This window comes from Dendronephthya gigantea, unplaced genomic scaffold (genome assembly GCF_004324835.1).
Source record: "Dendronephthya gigantea isolate DGI-Jeju-01 unplaced genomic scaffold, DenGig_1.0 000005F, whole genome shotgun sequence".
In the NCBI taxonomy this organism is placed as follows: domain Eukaryota; kingdom Metazoa; phylum Cnidaria; class Anthozoa; order Malacalcyonacea; family Nephtheidae; genus Dendronephthya; species Dendronephthya gigantea.
The window spans coordinates 1,904,682-1,923,644 of NW_021163015.1; the positions used below are offsets into that span (position 1 = coordinate 1,904,682).

Genomic DNA, 18,963 nt, shown 5'->3' on the forward strand with positions numbered 1-18,963 from the left:
TGCTGTACACGTCTGCGGTCCGTCAACAGTTTCAAACTGTTTGCATGGACAATTTGAATTAAAATCCATCATGCAGGTGCACTGGTGCAGTGAACTGTGTGACGACTATTGCATTATTTAATAACGTTGTTGTGGCTTTTACGTTATTAGGGACATTATCGAAACGTGATAGGATAATGATAAAACTTATTTCCGTCTGCAATTCACTCTGCATCAGTTTACCATTGTATGATTCATGTCTTCATAGTCGCGTGGACTTTGAAAGGAAGATTTGTCTTGCGCAAATTTACAAACCAGAATTTGGATTAAAGTCTCTCATTTGGTATTTAAATTACGATTTTGCTATTTTGTTTGCCCTAAAGTTAAACAAAAATATTTCCCATTAGTTACAATATGGAGATCAATAAGACGTTTGAGAGAAAATTTTGACAGTCTGAACAAATAGTGTTAGTGCTTATAACAAAGGCAATTCGCGAGTTTTCACAATCGATCCAGCAGGTACGCGGTTACTTCCTGGCAATAAGAAAACGTGCAGAAAATATTTTGAATAAACATAGGCCTTTATTTCCGCGTCGTGAGCATGGCAACGTCTACCGGAGTTGTCGGACAGGTGATAAAGGACGAATGAAACATTTTTTCGTGAAGTGTGTATTTAACCGTGATGGAATGAATCGTGTCAACTTAATTGTGTGTGGTAATAACGAATTAAGAAGGCCTCGGAATGCTGTAGATTATAGTTTTAGCTGCTAGAATTGGACTATCAAGTATCAAACCGTAAACAATGACGATTGTGTGGACAGTCACTTTAGGTTTATTGGTCCTGCAAGTAAATCTATTTGGCTTGGCGCAAATGAATGTAATCGATCCAAAGAGTCAAGTTCAAATTCATGGCCTCGATGGAACATCGTTGAAGGTTGAGTTCACGTCAAGCGAATCGCAAAGTGTCGTTGAAGGCGGTACGAACATTAACTTTAACATTACAATATCTTACGATAGTGCGACGATTCACAGTGGCGTTGATGAGAAGCGACAAAGCGAATTCAATGAATATTGTAAGTACGTTGAAGAGCTGCGAGGCACGGTTCTTTATAGAGGAGGTGATACATTCTTGAACTGTACGAATGTGACACGGCTCGTCGAGTCAAACTACACATGCAACAGCACCGACGGAATAAACTGTATTCTGAATGCAACAGATATTTCACCTTCAATCTTTGGCAACTGGAGTTTGTTGAACGTCACGAATTCTACGCTGAATTCCAGTTCTTTACAAAACAACGCGAGAAATCTAACAGAGATTTTAAAGACGGTTTATCGAAATGTTACTTCGGTTGTCTGTGTTAACTCTACGACACCTTTGGTGGCATACAAACCAACTATACAACCGCCTGGGTATTTTAACCTCACGTATCAAACGGTGGAAATCGACATCGTCCTACCGAGAGAGTTTGATATCAACTCGGTTGAGAGTCTGAAGCTTATGCATGATTTCAAGAACTCGTCTAAGAACTGTACGAGCTATATTGTGAACAGTACGATAGATGCTGAAATGCCGAACGTTACACTTCGTGTCCAGTTAGCTAATATCAGCTGGAGCGGTTCAATGATTATCCATTCATCGGTGAGCGAAAGAGTTATCCCTAAACAACTTCTGAATGCGACCGGTCGCGTTAAATTCGCCGGCGAGGATAAGGAATTGTGGATCGGTTCCTATACTGTCCCTGGACTGCAATACAAAAGTTTTCATTATCTTTCGCCGAGTTTTGGACAAACGCCTTTGACTTTACTCACAGATGAAGAGGAAATTACCGTAAAAGCGAAGTTCGTTCTGCCCAGTGTTACAACAGAAGTTAAAGTGTTTGTTCAATTTCCCGTTTATAATGGCACGATTCCTCTCAAAATCACCTCAGCAAGTGTTGAAAATATGCACTCGAATGTACACTCTCCAAATTTACGACCGGGCTCTAGTGTTGGCAGTAATATCGTCCTTACAAATCCTGTATCACTCAATCCGAGCGCACCTACTTTGGTCACTTTCAAATTTGGGACGACGGTTACCTCGCCTGGAGACGCGGAAAAAGGTGTCTTTCTTCAAGTAAAAGGTTTAGTCGATTCGACAAGTCGCTATGATGTGTACGTTCCAGGGACGTTTGGAAATATAACGTCCTGGTTGGTTTATTCGACAGCGCTAGGAGATGAGACAATTCAATCTCCACAACGGGTTGAAACAGAATTGGGCCAACCACAAGTGAAATATCAAATGAAATTCGAAAGAGGAGATGGCAATATAGAAGGTGGCCTGGAAATAACGAACTTGTTCGAGTTCTACAATCCATCCTTCGCTACCGAGGGGGCAGAGGTGCGTTTTCAAGTGTCGTTTGCCAGTTCCTACATGGATTTAGTGAGTTATGAAGTCAGAGTTTGTAATGTTTCTGTGGATACCCCCGATCATTGTCAAAATATCTCCTTGTGGCCTCTGTTGACGATCAGCAATACGAGTACAAGTCTACTGGTTGAAATTACCAAGTAAGTGTTGATGTTTCTGACGTGCCGTGTCCCGCAATATCAGCAAAGTATTTTTGATTCATGAGAAGCTTTATCTAAACTAGTTAGGCTAGTACAACAGTTACTCGTGATTCAGTGTCGTGACCCGTAAAGGTTGCTGATGTAATAGAATATAACATTTCCGTAGTTTCGTAATAGCACAAGACAAGTTAAACATTTCAGGTAAACGACTAAATTTTTAATAGCAAACATGTTTCGGCTTACACTAAGCCATCTTCAGTGCGAAGTGGGCTGAGAATATTTGTATCACACATCCAGCTGTAAATATTCTTAGCTCACTTCGCACTGAAGATAGCTTAGTGTAAGCTGAAACATGTTTGCTATTAAAAATTTAGTCGTTTACCTCAAATGTTTAAAAGACTGAATATATGTGTGCACGTGTGCAGTCAATAATGACCGATTGAAATATAGAAAATAAAGAAAGATTTACGTCCGTGCTATTTAACATCAATGATAATTCATGATGTTCATGATAATTACGAACAAAATGGAAATATATTATCTGTTTTTCAATGCATTCTGTACATGACAGCAGGATACTTCAAGCAGGTCTTTATGTTTTCGTTGCGGATAGATCTACATCTTTAACTTTAAGTGCTAATTTCAAATGCTGAATTACGTTAAATAGACCGTTTTTATTTCCAGTTTAACGGCCGGTTTTGGCGTATTTGGCAAAGCCGTGGGCATCATTCTTCCTACAGTTCCAGCCAGCGAGAGGCTCCTCAATCAAGCAGAGTTGGATTATCAGCGAGAGAGATGGTCGAAAGTGTCAGATTCCATAAATCCAGAAATAATTACTCGGGAAGTATCAGTATCAAGCCAGGTCGTGTCATCCTCTGTTGCCACGACGTCTCGAACAGATGCAGCTGTCGGAGAAGAGGTTTGAAGTATACTATAGAATCTACACTTTGTTTTTGCATGGTTTTTAAAATTGTGAACAGGACGTTTTCCTTAGGGAGATCTGCTTGCCGTTAAATTACCTTCTTTTATATTTAGTTTAAGTGTCACATAGCAGGGATTATTCCTGTCACGTCGAATAGAGATTTCGCTATCGTTGTCGGCAGCGATGCTTCTGTGAGTTATGGCCAAGGGAGCTTGGTTCATGTTGGTGAAAATTTAGCTGGAGATGGCTTTCGCCAAGGAATAGGTATACGGTGTATTTTTTGACTTAACTGAGTTTCACGGACAACGAAGAATTTTTATGGATTAAGAAATATTGGAAAGGTCGCTATGGCGATTTTAGTGGCACGGCCCAGTTTAGACCTTAGCATCCCGGCTTGAAGTAGAGTTTCCCCCTAGTTTCCTCTATTTATATATGAATTATATCTCTTTAAGTAATTGAGATTGTAGGTACACCACGTATTTAATACTGCAGTATTAAATACCTACGTAGTGTACCTACAAGCTAAATTACCTATTGACTTTAACCATTTACAAGAATATTATATCTCTATAGCTTCATTGCATTTCAAGCACTATATAATTTACCAACGGTTTAAGAAAGCACTTTTTGGTTTGTAGTCCTTTGTACAACCGACTATAATTTCTCGCAAGAAAATTGAAAAACGATATGGTTGTTGTCTTTTTTCATTCCAGTTCTCAACATAACATCGGGAATCACTCCATACATCGGGGCTTCTCCAGCATTCTTCGGCCAGTTTGGAACCGTTACCAACAACGGGCGTTCAACTTCAGCAGATGCCTCAACCTTCATCATAGAAGTGACACTCCTTGTCAAAAAAATTAGTGCAAACACAAACGGCAAAATAATCCGTTTAACTTCAACCGTCCACCATAACCCTGGCAACAGAATATACAATTCAGTGATAGGTCTCAAGGTGCGTCTTAAATTATAGGCCTTGTAACAAGTCTAGGCGCCATGTTATGCTTTCAATAGATTGGGAACGAAGGAAAAACCTACTCTAATTTATTTGTATCTGGCACAAGAAGGATCATCGCCCGGCACTTTATGTCATATCTTCATTTCTTAGGTTGTTGAGCCTTCTTTCACGGCATCTGTTGTGGTGAGTCCCAGCAAAGATGTAAATCAAGACGTAGAAATGAGCTTCGTCGCTACGATAAAGCGCAGTTCGACATCTAGATCAACAGCATTCAATACGATTCTCCTTTTGTCAATCCCGGCTCCACATTTTACCGTTACTGAATATACGTCTCAAACCGGAACATTGAAAACTGTTCCTGGTAGCCAGAGTCCGGTACAGTTCTTGAGGTATTGTATTTCACTTGTTCTTCATCCGCTATTTTTTCTTTGTCGTCGTGTCTTCCACGAAAAATCTAAGCAATATGTATCTTCATTTTTTTTGTAGCCCAAGTGACATCAATTCCACCGTGATCGTTTACGAGAATGACGCGATTTCTCAGAGTTCAGTTGAGATAAGATACAAAGCAAGAACTAGCTCGACTTTACCAGCGAGTATTTTTATTGTTCCATCATTTGTGATGTCGTACACCAGTCTTCCCAAGAATCTCAACCAATCGTTAGCCAGAGAATATCAGTACGGTCGGAAATCACAGGCAAGTCAGTTCTCTTTAATTAAGAGTCCTTCCTAGCTTTTACTTCGTTTAACTTCGAACTGAAGAGGTCTTGAAACGGGAATGAAAATTTATTCAAGCCAGTCTAAAGTCTAAAGTAATTCAAAGCGAGATTAATGGAAGGACTGTCAAAGTATTGTTGTCAAAGTATTGTTCTGTACACTATCCCATTCTTATATGCAGTAAACATGGCACTGATTGTGCACAAGACATCCATAACATTCACAATTGTGTTTTAACATAGATTTTTCTTACATAAACACACCGAAAATTTAATTTTAGTCTGGTTCATATGATCTGATTCCATCGTAATGTTTTTTATCTGTAGCCAACGATCCTTACGTTCCGTCCTGATCCATTCCTGAGCTTTTCATTCCACTCGCACAACCAGGAAAAATTCGACGCCGGTGATGTTTTGAACTTCACGATCGCTGTCAAAAACATAGGAGTTGGTAATGTAAAACCAATTGCATATACGGTGAGAGTAGAGCTACCATTATCGAAAACGACATTCAAAGACTCGTCTTTCAATTGCAACCAAGGAAGCATTACTGCGAGTTCCGACAGCCAAGTCAAAACATATTTGGTTCAATCAGGAACATTCGTTTACGGCGAAGAAATTAGATGCGATTTGAAAACGACATTGAATACTGTGACTCCAGCTCAAAAGATCAAGCTTTCGCCGAGATTGTCCTATCATTGTCTCCCAACGGCTAATCAAAACGAATATGAAGGGTATACTTCGCGGGACAAAAGTGAAATATTCATAAAAGAATTAAGCATGCAGTTGACTGCCAACGGCGATACATCCAACGTTCTTTGTAACGACGTCCTGGAGTATAATTTAAGGATTGTTTTGCCCGAAGTAACTACGAATCTCAGAGTTGAATATAAGATCCCGACCATTGCTAGCAACGCAAGAGGAAAGAGATCAACCAGGTTAGTGTCAACGTTTTCTGTTTGCAAACCGATGTGGATTTAGTGGTCTTTGATTAAACTGAGTCCAGTTCCTTCACCAAATTCAACTCAGTCCTCTCTCTCCCTTGAAGAATAATAGCCTGCTTACATGCTTTTGTTTTATAGAGGAAAACGTGCAAGCCAGATCAACACACTTCAACCAAACTCATCTCAAACTTCTTATACAAATGGCGCCAATCTTGTTGTATCCTCGATGACAAACTCCCTCGTTGGAACCACGTATACCGTCGAATTCCCAACAATTACGAACCAGCCCGATAACATCGATTCGGAAAAGGACGTACTGACGGTAAAAGTGAAGTTTCAGGTCGCCAATGAACCAGTTATATTCAGTGGTAGAAATTTCGATATCGTGAGTACAGTGTTCTATCCAGGCGGTTCTGTTTCCCAAACAGCGACGTTTTATGTCGTTGGACCTCTGGTGAAACCGCTCCTACAGTTGGCTAAATCCTATCAGGTAAAGTTGCACGATTACCTTTGTTAGTGAGTTGTTTCTGTCTATATTTTTCTTGTTTCACTCAATTCAGTTCAGTTCAGTTCAGTTCAGTTCAGTTCAGTTCAGTTCAGTTCAGTTCAGTTCAGTTCAGTTCAGTTCAGTTCAGTTCAGTTCAGTTCAGTTCAGTTCAGTTCAGTTCAGTTCAGTTCAGTTCAGTCCAGTCCAGTCCAGGCTTAATGAAGAACTCAACTTGTCTTTTTAGGTCTTAGATACTAGTTTAGATTCCCCGAGCGGTATATTTTACGTGAACGTCAGTCACACAACCAGCTCGAAGTACGACGCTTATGACGTCAACATTACCGACTTCATCGAAGGCATGAACGTTATTCGTGATAAGGAGTTCCCTGGAATTGAAATATCTGCTCTAAAAAGTAACACATACCAGTTGAGCAGTAATATTCCTGTGATTAAAGGTAATATAAAGAAACCTATGCATGTGTCTGCATGCACAATCCCAGTTTTATTATCCTCTTAACAGCAAAGTATATCTTCTTTTATTCTGTTCAAAGCTTCTCTAAACATCAGTGACCCTGTTCCTACCTGCACGCAGCCCTTATTCACACACATATAAGTACAATTGCCTACCGTTTCAATTACCTCACATTTTGTTAACCTAGTGTAAACAAATAATTTGAGTCATAATTTTTATTACAGTGGGTGAAACAGTTCATTTTTATTATAAATCCAAATTTAAAGTCGAAGTTAAGGTTAGTTGCATCCAGTTTGTGAGTGATGCTTTCTTTTTACGATATGAAAATACGATATAATTTATATAACGTCCACGAGTATGAAGATGACTCCCGTCGCCTCGGTATGAATACCAGATATTGAAATTCCAAATATGGAAAACTAGTGAAAATGAAGAAGTAATGTGTTTAATTTATCTCGCCATGTCTTCTTCGTAATCATGAATTGTTGTCATTAAATTCCGTTGTTCTGTTGTTATTCTAGACTCCAAAATATATACGTAAAACTGCGTCTGTGACATGGCGAAGCCCTCAGGTAATTGTCGATTACATGTACTGTTGCGTACCATTGGAGCTGGATGATAACATTAGAAGTTTATTTCATAAGAATTGCATGACACGGAGTCAAGCCTCAGGATGATTTTGCTAACCGAACTCATGCAGAAGCCGAACAAATAAGTACATCTTTCTGTTAGTTGTTTCAATATTCTTTCAAATTGTTATAATTTGTTTTTTAGTTGAATAGTCCCGCGTACGGCCCTGAAATTAATTCCGATGCATGTGTTGGACGAAATGACACAGATAAAGAAAGGGTAAGAAACCTAAACAATGCCTGCCTTGATTTGAAATGTTTCTTGAATAGATTAATTTGCGATTAACTTACAGCGCTTTACGCAAAACAAGGGATGCTATGAATCCCGGGGGGGGGGATGTAGCCTAGTCAGAAATATTCCGAAAATGATTCAAAACACAATCGCCCCTGAGTAATTCAACAGTGAATCTTGTGGCTGAAAACCGTAATTAAGATATTATTTTTTTATAGCGCGATCCTCTCTATCGCTTTCTTGCACTTGGTGCATTTATTGGTTTACTGGTCGGTTTTCTAACGATTATCATCAGTGTGTGTATATTTATCAAATGCTGTCGGAAAGGAAGATTGGTTCCGTACTACAGGGTGAGTTTGACGACTTGCGCGTTCTCGTATATAAGATTCAATGATGACTTTTGTTTTATACGATTTTTGACGATTTTTGTTATATATAAACAATCAGATACTAGCGGGAAAACCAACATACACTGCTCTTCAAGAAGAGGAATGTGAAGAGAAGCCGTTCACTGCTCCTGCAAACTCGAGGTAGAAATCGATCCGCTTATTTCATTTTGATATGTCATTAAAACTGTTGACTGTGTATTTGTATCGAGGGTTGATAAACCTTTGACATCAACAAAATGTCCTGCTCGCTTGGTCTTTTAATAACTTAATTATGGCACTTTTCAGCGTCGACCAAAATGAAAGCGTCGTTTACATCATTTCATTCAACGACCCCAAGAAGACTGAAAACGAGCTTGAAAGGTAAGTTTCGAGCCGACACGTAAAATAAACTTTACTGTATAAGTATACATACAAATTGTCTTCGTCTAACATACCCTGCAAGGTTCTTGTCTAAGTTGTCTTGGCAAGCTTCTGGTTAAACACCTGATCGTTTTGCATGCATCATTTGCAATTGGATACGTTTAAAGCATCATTCAAACAAAATCTCCAAATTATAAGTCACAAGACAGTGTTTATCGAGATGAGGAAGAGGCGAAAGTAAATCGAGTTATTCCGTGTTTATAAAAGTTGGTTTGGTTTAGTTTCCGTTACGAAGTTTATTTCCTCTCTTTCATATAGTCTCGATATGCAAACGACAAAAGGTCTTGATCGTCAAATGGAGAACAGTCGTCAAACAATGTTTATGACCGTGTTTGAACGCATCCTTAAGAATCTTCGCACAAAGCGAGATATTTCAGAGGATCAAATGAAAATGGTAGGTGCTAGAATGGTAGTTGCTAGAATGGTAGGTGCTAGAATGGTAGTTGCTAGAATGGAATGAAAATGGTAGGTGCTGGAACCAGATATAAGATAGGAACAAGGTAGTCATTTTGAGGCTTTTTGAATACAGGTGTTAGTCAATTGGTTTGAAAAACCTTTTGGAGTAGAAATGGACTTGAAAGTTCTTTTTGGTACTATTTAGTACACAAAGAAAATGCACGCTCGTTTGGACGAGATATCCGCGAGAAATCGTCAAGAATATACTAAAAGGTCTGAAGATTTACAGAAGAATATGCAACAGAAAGGAGAGGTACGAGCACCATATGCATGCATGTTGTATTTTTTCTTTAACTTGCTTTCTAAGATTTTGCGCTCAGTTTTCCGTGAATAAGTTGAGATTCTGAAATCCATATGAGAAGATAAAGAGAAAAGCGTTTCGTGTTTTTTGAGCACCACTGGGGACTGGGGATCCGACGTGTTTCTGAGCCACAATATAACAGGTGCATGTACAGCGGTCGAGTTGAGGCACTGTGTATATGCATGTGTATAGCACGTGCCTGCTATATACATACACGCTGTCATTCTCCCCCCGTACACCGTGTATTCGAAAGTCCCCTCCCTGATAGGTTGCCTATACTTTCTTGTTTTCCCTTTCGAAAAGCGAACTTTTTGAAGCTTCCCAACTGCAGCGTATTGTGCAAGTCAAAAATAGCAACAGGATGATTTTTTTATGAAGTTTATAAAAACGCGAAATGTGATGGCTATTTCGACTGAAAATCATAATTATCAATTTAAGTTGATGAATAAGTAAACTGAATGTCTGTCGGCGGGCGTTAATTTGTCACGCATGCGAATTCAGCTACAGAATTTCAAAAGCTATGTTATATCGACATATCATGTATGAAACATAAATTTGGCGTTTTCCTCAAATGTTTGTCCCAATGGACGACAGGGCACTTTTTGACAATTGAAGTTTACTTATATATTTACAACCCCTATAATGGCTATATGTATACAAGAAACATGTTGATTATTTATACGGTCGTTTTAAGCATGTCATCATTCATAACAAATCGCTGCGGAAAATTTAATAATATTATATATATAGCCTAACGGTGTTTATTCTAATTGTTTTATTGTATCATATCGAGCAGAGGTAATCTGTGAGGTAAAAGATTTTACCAGTACAGTTATCATGCTTTTAAACCTACAGAATGTAGTATATCTAACCTCGTTCATGTGACAGCCTATAATAGCATACATTTTTTATGGAAATATTTAATGAAATTTGTCTGAAAGCTTGTGAGGACCGCGCGGCACTTTCCTCTTTTATGTGTTGTAAATTTTCATTATAGTATGCAAATGTCAAAACACCTGTTTGGGAAACATGCAATAATGGCCGTTTGACGTAAAATTTCATACAACGTAACATCAAGGCATGCGCTATACGTTATTACCTACCTTTCCACAGGTTTAAGTCCTACCACGATCGTACTAAATTGGATGTTTTAATTGTTTTTCGTCGAGCAAAATTCAGGCAATAAAAATGGCGATACTTGTCCACTGGAAACTTTTTTTGCCTTTTCATCCGGCCTGCCACTTTTAATATTCTCTCAGCAAACACGTCAATTTTCGAGCTGGTATATATTTTATTAGTTTTATTGTGCGTTTGTCATCGTTTTGAAAACTGTTTAAAGTGCCCGTGTAATTGAGAACTCCAATTTTTATATTAATACATTATATCGATCTTTCGTAGATCGTGGTTCTCTGATATAGCTATAGCTACCTTGTCAAAACATATGCTGTTTTGTTATGACGATGGCCTGATATCTGTTTTGAATCATTTTACGTATAGTTGGAAATGCAGAAATTAGACGAAAGGAGACAACGAGAAGTTGAGGAAGCTAAGACAAAATTGGATGGCGCCGATAAGGTATGTGTTCGTATATTTATATATAAGGACCCAAAGAACACACATAGCAAAAATGTCCATACAATTATTTGACAAATGTTATGTGTATAATGCTTTTTGCGGTGCTATACCTGACCAAAATTCTCTTCATGGTCGTCTTTGCCTATCGAAAAAAAGATTGTAATCGATTGTTATTCTTTGGGGTTTCTTTTCTATCGATTGAGAATTTGAAAAGCTATATCCGGGATATGTTTATTCATAATAAAACTGGTGGATGTTATCGATAATAGCCTGTGACAATCTTTAACTGTTATAGAGACAACAATGAGATTGACTACTGTGAGAATTTTACATCGCGTAGCATTATTTCAAGAAAACTTTTATGCAAAATACGTGAATAAAGGTCTGAAAGTCGTATATGTAAAATTCTTGTCGATCAATTTTAACACACATGCATGACTTCAAACGACTGCTGTATATTTAAAACAGTTTTATACATTTTCCAAGAAACTATAGTGTTCCTTTTGAGATAGCAATGAAGAGATATTGGGTCATGGTTTTCACGTTTCAGTTATGATCTTCTAATTCCATTATCAGCCATTGTTTTCTTCCGTTAAGTCTGAAAAATTAGACATCAATGACAATGAATATTATCCCAGCTGCAGACTGTTCAATTATTTGTTATGTAACTGCTTCGGCCATTGCCGATATTCATGTCTTGAGAACTAGAATCTGTCGCTAAATATAAGATTACTGCCATTTTCGATTGTGTTAATTTCAACGCTATGTTGAGTTTAATAGTCTGAGACCGGTTGTACGGAGACGAGCCGGTACGGTAAATAAGTCAACACTCTTTTATGTTTGTTGTGAACGTTTAGTTGTAAAAAAATATTGCTGTATCAATATAAAAACTTTAGTTTTCACCGTGACAAATATGCTTTTTTTTCGAGTTTATCTACAATTTTAACTAAACTGGTTCCGAACAATCGGTCCCTGTGATTAGTATGAGAAATAGAAGGGATTAACTTAATGACTTATAATAACCGCCTTGACTAATGATGCTTCAGAGAATAATTATTGCCTTCTTGATTTTGCAGAAAAAAACGAAGGAGGTTTTGAGTCTGATTGTCGCTCATTATCAGACTCTTGAAAATGACGTTCGCGCGCAGATCAAACTTGAGCACGATGTGGAAATGGAAAAGATTAGGAAGGTAAGAAAATTTTGGTAACATTGCGCCTTTTGAACTTTCTGTATTGCTCCACAATCTTTGGCTATATGTAATTCCTTTTTTTCATTGGGATACATGGTACAACTCACCCGACATCTTTCTCTAACTATATCCCTGGAAGTGTCCGATATTTTTCAAACTGTGTTTTCTTGTTTCCACACAGGAACTGTCGATAAACAGCCGACTGTCTTCGAAGGAGGCTCAAGGGAGCTTGCTCAAGGAAATGATACAGGAGGCTCAGATAAACGAGGCGGAAGCTGAAGTGATCGTCTCCGAGCATCTGGAAGCCGTTGCTGCTGTCGAGAAAATACACGACGATGAAAAATCTCGTCATAACATGGCACTCGAGATGAGAAGGGAAGAACGAAAAGCTTTGGCGGAAGAAATGGTACGGATCTTCATCATACTCTTGCATTTCTGTCGGTCGAGGACACGAGATGTAAAATTCTGGACAATTGTGCAAAATTTATTTGTAGCCAAGTTGTAGCACTCTGACTGGCATGATATATTTTAAGATTTTCATTGCAACACGATATTTAAATTCTGGTGGAAAATTACCAACAGTCTAATGAATACTAGTGATCCAAAGTGGATTACCACGCTGATGTTATAACTTTTCTACTAATCTAATCTTTCTCTGCTAATCTTGCGATCTTTCTTCCTCTCTTTTAGCGAGAACAAGAGGAGCAGGAGGCTCAGGTTTTGGCAACCATAAAGGAGAAATACGACAACGCTTTAGAAAATTTAGTATCTTCCTCGCAAGTTTCCGAAGAAGAGGCGACAGCGTACAGAGAGAAACTCATGAAGGACGTCGAGACTTTGGACAAGAAGCTCGAGAAACAAAGAAGCCGTCAAGAAGAAAGTCTTCACGACCGTTTGAGTTTGCTAAAGAAGAAAAAGCTACAGGAAAAGGTAAGACTGATGTGGAGAGAGAGTCACTTCGCTATATTTTAAATATTATTACGAGTTTAATATGCACATTTTTCCTAACAGGAAGACGGATACAAGTTGGCAGTGAAAAATATAGAAGAAACAAATAATGACTCGGAAAGTAAGTTGACATATGTTTCCGATTCAAAACTTTAATTTTCACCGTCAACAGTGAATTGTTCACTGAATGAGTAGCAAGAGTGAGTCGACTGACTACATAAATTGATTGAATTCCTTGTGTGTTATCATCCTAGGTCCCAAGGATGTGATTTTAGCGAGACAGAAATTGACTCAGAAATATAACGAGGAAGTTCACGAGTTGGAACGGGAACTTGATAGAAACGTATGTATCAGTGCATCACGTTTATAAAACGTTTTCACATTCCGCAAAATTATTCCATGCATTTATGGTGATAATATTCTCTGTATTTTCCTACAGGCTGCAGAAGATTTAAAGGAACTTCGTAGTCAATACGCCGAACAAACCCGTGGCGAGTATAAGAACAAGATTGAAAAATATTATAAAGAACTAATGAAGAAAGGTGAGATCTTGCTAATACAAGAACTTAAAGATAACTTGGATGTTAGTATTCGTACTTGAGTTATTTACTGCATGAAAACCTTTGGTGAATTACTATTCTTTGAAGCTTGCTTGTAATTTCTATTTCCTAATTTTGTTTTTAACATTGAAGGTGCTATGCAAGAGGATTACCAGCAGCTTTTGGATTCGCATGATCAAGATGTGGCAAGGATTTTAGTAAATCAACAAGCTGAACAAAATAAACAAAAAATTGCTTTAGATGTGAGTTTTTTTATGGGATATTCGGTTACCATGCAAGAGAAGGTTGACTGAACAAAACTTTACAAAGCAGTAAACACTGGTCTTGTCAACTGAGTCAACAGTCAGTCAGACTAGCAGTATGTCAGTACGTGTATTTTGTGTTCTTTTTGTACTATAAAGACAACTTTTCTCGACAGGAGAAACTGAAGAGGCGCCGGGAATTACTGACAGAGAAAATGAAGGCGGAACAAAAGGAACAAGAACAGATCAGAAATGAAGAACAGAAAGTTTTGAAGTAAGAATCAAAATTGGGCGGGAGAATCTTGGCATACTTATGGCTATATTGTTGACTTTTAAGCAGGAATTTTACACGTGATTCCTAAATTCAATACGTCGTTGTTATGTAGGAACATGATAGATAATCAAGTCGTGATATCTGAAGAAGAAAAAGAGAAAATACTACGGGAACACGAGCAAAACATGGCTGAACTAGAAAGCAGGTGAATGCATATGCTGTGTGTCTTTTTAAATCGTTTCATCCACTGCTAAAACACAACGATATCTCCCGCAAAAGTTAACTTCGTGTTCAAAGATGACGCGAAGGATGTTTCTCTTGTATCATTTTCCGTGAGAACAACTTTTTTCGCGTTCTAAAATGACCGTTTTCTGTTTCCATCTTTTCGTATAGTTTGACGTTGAGTAAGTTGCGACAAAAACAAATGCTGGAAGAGAAATTGGAAAAGAGACGAGCGAAGAAAATGGAGAAGTTACAACAGAAACATGAGAATGAAAATAAGGTATGGTTAGAAATTAAAGCCTCTTTCGTTCATTGTTGATACGATACGGCAACAATACAGAAGAGAGTCTGGATTGTGTGTTTGTCGATATTTCAGCGAATCAAAATCGAGAACGTCGAGGGTGCGACAGAGGAAGTGGATCTACTTAAGAAACAAGAGATGGAAAAGCAACAACTCATAGAAAATGATGCGAATATGGAAAACGAGATTGAACAGGTATACTTTGAGTCCTTTGTTGCTACTAAATTTCCTACACATGCATATCAGATAATGAATAATATTTCGTGCTAAAAAGTTCATTCGTGTTCCGTGCTATACTGAAAAGAGCAAAAAAACTAATAGACACTGATCAGTGTATTTGTTAAGGCAAGATGCTTCTCATTGCTAACCTAAAGCTTGCCGAAGGAATTGTGGCCTGCGGACTGCTGTAATTTGATAGAGCTATCAATTCCCGAGAAATATATACTGTTCTAACTAAGATTGCTTGCTACTTAGTTCGTGGATGAGGCCAGCATGTGATTAGTTAGGATGAGGAAGTCTTTCACTGCGGGTAATCTTGTTGATGTGACAATATAGATTCGTGAAGAGATGCTGAACGCACGTATGGAGGCCCTTCAGGAACACAATGATCGTCTCGGTGCTCTTATTTCTGATCTACAGATCAAGAGAGCTAGCCAGGTACCGTTTACTCAATCATCCATCAACTCCACGATGATAAGTACTTTAAGGATTCCGAATTTCAATGAACCTGGGCGTCGTTAATTTATCTTGTCATTACACAGATTGCAGAAATCAACAAACAGCAACGAGCCTTAAGTCAACTTCAGACAAGCATTCTTGATGATTTGGATGAGAAAGGTGTCTTGGTTGATCCAGAAACTAAAGCGATCCTGCAACAGCATCAAGAGGTGTGTATACGACTTTGGAAACTTGTATCATTATATCATTGTATGTGGTTGCCATTTACAAATGGCCATGCGTTTCTTTGGTCTAAACATTCAATATTTTTGCATAAACAGCAATCCCAAAATCTGGAAAAAGTCTTGAAAGATCAACGCAACCAGCAGGAAAAGGTAACGTTCACCCTTCTATTATTAAACTATTCACTCACCCATGTACTGTATTTCAATTGATTCTTCTATTATCCTTTTATCTAGGCTCTTAAAGAAAGATTGAGCGAGAAACTTAAACAAAAAGAACAACGGTTAATGCAAGAACAAAAGGTATTCGGGGATGTTATGGAAACTATAAAGTTGTTGGATTAGATTTAGGGATTGGGATTAACTCTTTGGATGAGATTAAGGGATTAGGATTAAGTCTCGCCCTTCCTGGTTTGATCTCGTGAAAAACTTATCTATTTTTTTTAATATCCTGTTATTTATTAATCTTCGTCTCAGGATGAGATTGGTAAATATATTGAAAGCCACGAAAGTAGCAATGCGGTTATGAGGTTCCGAAAAGCAGCTTTGAAGGCCAGACACAAAGCTCAGCTCGATCAAGAACGGCAGCAAATTGAGAAAGAGATCGAGCAGTCTATGAACGAACTAAAAATGCAACTGGAGTTAAACAGACTTAAAGCAGTTGAAAAACAGGTTGGCTTTTGAATTATCTTCGCTCAACTTTAGGATGGATAATCGTAGTTTTCCACAAGCAAGCAGAACTCCAAATCAAAGTCTGCTTACTCCTTCGATATTTTATCTTCATTTACTATCGTTTTTACAGAATATCCAATTTATTTCCGCGCTGGTTAAATGTGGTAAAATCCAGGAAGAAGAGCTGGACTCTGTACTTCAAGTTTTATTCCCAGCAAAGTATGCCAAGTCAATTACAGCCATATAAATGGCAATCCCATATTAAACTGTGAAAAACTCCCAGCGTTTCATGAACATGCATGAATTGTATTAATAAAACGATTCATTTCAAAGGCTTTATAAATTATATATCTGTTCATAAGATGGGACAAAGACACAAAGTATTATTAAAGTTACTAGAGACTCCATTTTATTTGATTGGCTATCGAACATTAACAACAATGCATAATGTGTGATTAGATATCCTGCCTAAACAATATAACGAAACTTCGTCGCTAAGGAAAAAATATCGTTTAAACGTAAATTTGCGGGGGGGGGGAGATTATTTGTAGTCGGTCTACTAATAAATATAAATAAGGCAATTAAATGGAATTAGTGAAAGGAAACTGTCAACAAAATATGGAGATTAAAGCTGTTGACATGATGTTAGAAGCGGAAAAAAATACGTGAATTTGTATAGGATATTTAGAAAATAGAAAATCCGCATGCGTCGTTCCGAGTTTAGGAAATCAGGCTCACTTGCTGTTTTTATACGAATGCGCCATTTCTACCAGAAATGGGACAGGAGCCGAAATTCGCATTTCTGACCGACTTTATCGTCTGTATAATAATGACCACTACGATGTTTGCAAGTCGTGTTTCTGAACATCTGCCGGTTTAGTTTCAAGTAGAAGTTGTCGTATTTACTGCAGCATTCACACCTGCTTGTTTTCTATGGTGTTTTTTCGTGCCTGTGTTCAAGCTGTACATGCACGCAACCTTTTAAAAAAAAAACCAAAACACGCAATATTATCCACAGAGTGAAACCTGATACACGTCATCTGTTTATACTTTTTTTTCACCAAAAATATTTAAACTCTGACCTGCGACAAAACAAGGAAGTGCACGGGAAAAATATCGTTATATTTTAAGGCAGATTCTCTTATCACACAATGCATTTGTATAGAATGTACCTAATATTACGAGCGCCAAGGAAAGAAATGAAAGAAAGTTATCATTAGGTATAAATATTGTCATATTTCTGCTGGATGTTCCTAACATTTTAACTCGTTTACTTTTGACAGGAAACCGGAAGAGATAGATGAACTACTTGCGCAAATTTACGGTCCTGCTCACACGAAAACTAGTGCTTTAGCATTGCATTCGTCCAAGTAAGTTTGCCAATGATATTATGATAACTATCCAAGCATTGTATGTTCTTGTTTCAATTACTCGTGTCCCAAATGCATATCAACCGACATGCCTGAATAATGCTCTTGAAGGCTTTTGGTGATGACTGCAGTGTGATCATATTGCAAATTATTTCAAATAATATAAAATAATCTGTTCACATGATCCTGTTACCGAGATTTAACGAAGCGTAAAATGGACTTTTGAGGTATTGAAAAAAGTATTTTGAAAACAAACAGTCACATTCTATTGTTAAAATGCTAACGCGACTACCAGAATCGTGTTATTTACTCATTTCAATACCTCAAAGTCTATTTTACGCTTCTTTAAATCTCGGTAACCAGGTTCATGTGAACAATCCCTCAGTCATATTTTAAAGTTTCTCATTTATTTTGTTCCAGGCCCTCTTCCTTAGAATTGAAAGTTATAGCTCAGATAAGTCCTATGCCGTCTAGTAAGAGGTACGCATTCACCATTTATTGTTATCTTCGTCAATAGTATCTCCCTATTCATGTGTTCAAATCGTCTATTCAGGAAAGTCAAGCCTCGCTTCGAGAAACCAGATGATCTGAACGATCTCCCGCCCCCGGAAGTGGCGTCCGATCTCCCCCCCGTTATTCTTCAAGGAAGCAAAGGATTCAACCTTCAAAACAGCTTGAAGAGTGATCGTAGTAAGAATAAAACTGATGGCAGTAAACCGCTGGGCAGAGTTCGGTTGGCACCACTCGACAAAAACTTATAGGCACATATTAACAAACACAGATTTCAACGATAATTGGTTTAATAACGTCAACTATTCTCTAGACTCGTTGTTTATGAACAAATCCAGTACTTTATATCCAAACCCAATAATTTTACCCCTTGACAACCCCTGACATCCACATTTTAACCTCTGAACTAATATCCTGTATAGAACTGTGAACTAAAACCTAAACCTTTAATTAAAGACAATCCCTAACCCTAATCAAGAATCTAATATATATTTATCTAATCCAAAAATTATTACTAAGCCAGTTATTTATTATTTATTGATAGTCGTATTGTATTGAAAACTCAACGCACCATCCTTAACTAAGTTACGACCTCCGTGCTCGTAAATGAACGTACAAATACACGTTGGTCATATTCGGCAAATTTTCTCCCGGTAAAGAGGGCTCAGTTTTCCAGCGGTCTTCGCATGAAAAATTAGAAGCTTTTCGTTTTACGCCTTGCTCTCAATTTTGTGTAAGTTGTCCGCTGACA

At 37.9% G+C, this 18,963-nt stretch overlaps 1 protein-coding gene across 1 annotated transcript; it reads left to right on the forward strand.

Moving 5' to 3' along the window:
- Positions 1-168: 168 nt before the first annotated feature.
- LOC114515809 lies at positions 169-18,908 on the forward strand. Its single transcript, XM_028535125.1, has 38 exons — positions 169-2,526; positions 3,211-3,445; positions 3,562-3,712; positions 4,162-4,403; positions 4,557-4,795; positions 4,893-5,100; positions 5,447-6,057; positions 6,202-6,553; positions 6,795-7,005; positions 7,247-7,299; positions 7,544-7,594; positions 7,797-7,871; positions 8,102-8,233; positions 8,331-8,413; positions 8,558-8,632; positions 8,951-9,086; positions 9,294-9,401; positions 10,947-11,024; positions 12,101-12,214; positions 12,396-12,620; positions 12,905-13,144; positions 13,226-13,283; positions 13,417-13,505; positions 13,602-13,704; positions 13,855-13,964; positions 14,141-14,238; positions 14,351-14,443; positions 14,632-14,740; positions 14,837-14,956; positions 15,317-15,418; positions 15,523-15,648; positions 15,760-15,813; positions 15,898-15,963; positions 16,138-16,332; positions 16,463-16,551; positions 17,616-17,702; positions 18,123-18,182; positions 18,256-18,908. Exons 1-38 carry the CDS (start codon positions 782-784, stop codon positions 18,461-18,463), a joined length of 7,131 nt encoding a protein of 2,376 aa, XP_028390926.1. The 5' UTR covers positions 169-781; the 3' UTR covers positions 18,464-18,908.
- Positions 18,909-18,963: the final 55 nt, after the last annotated feature.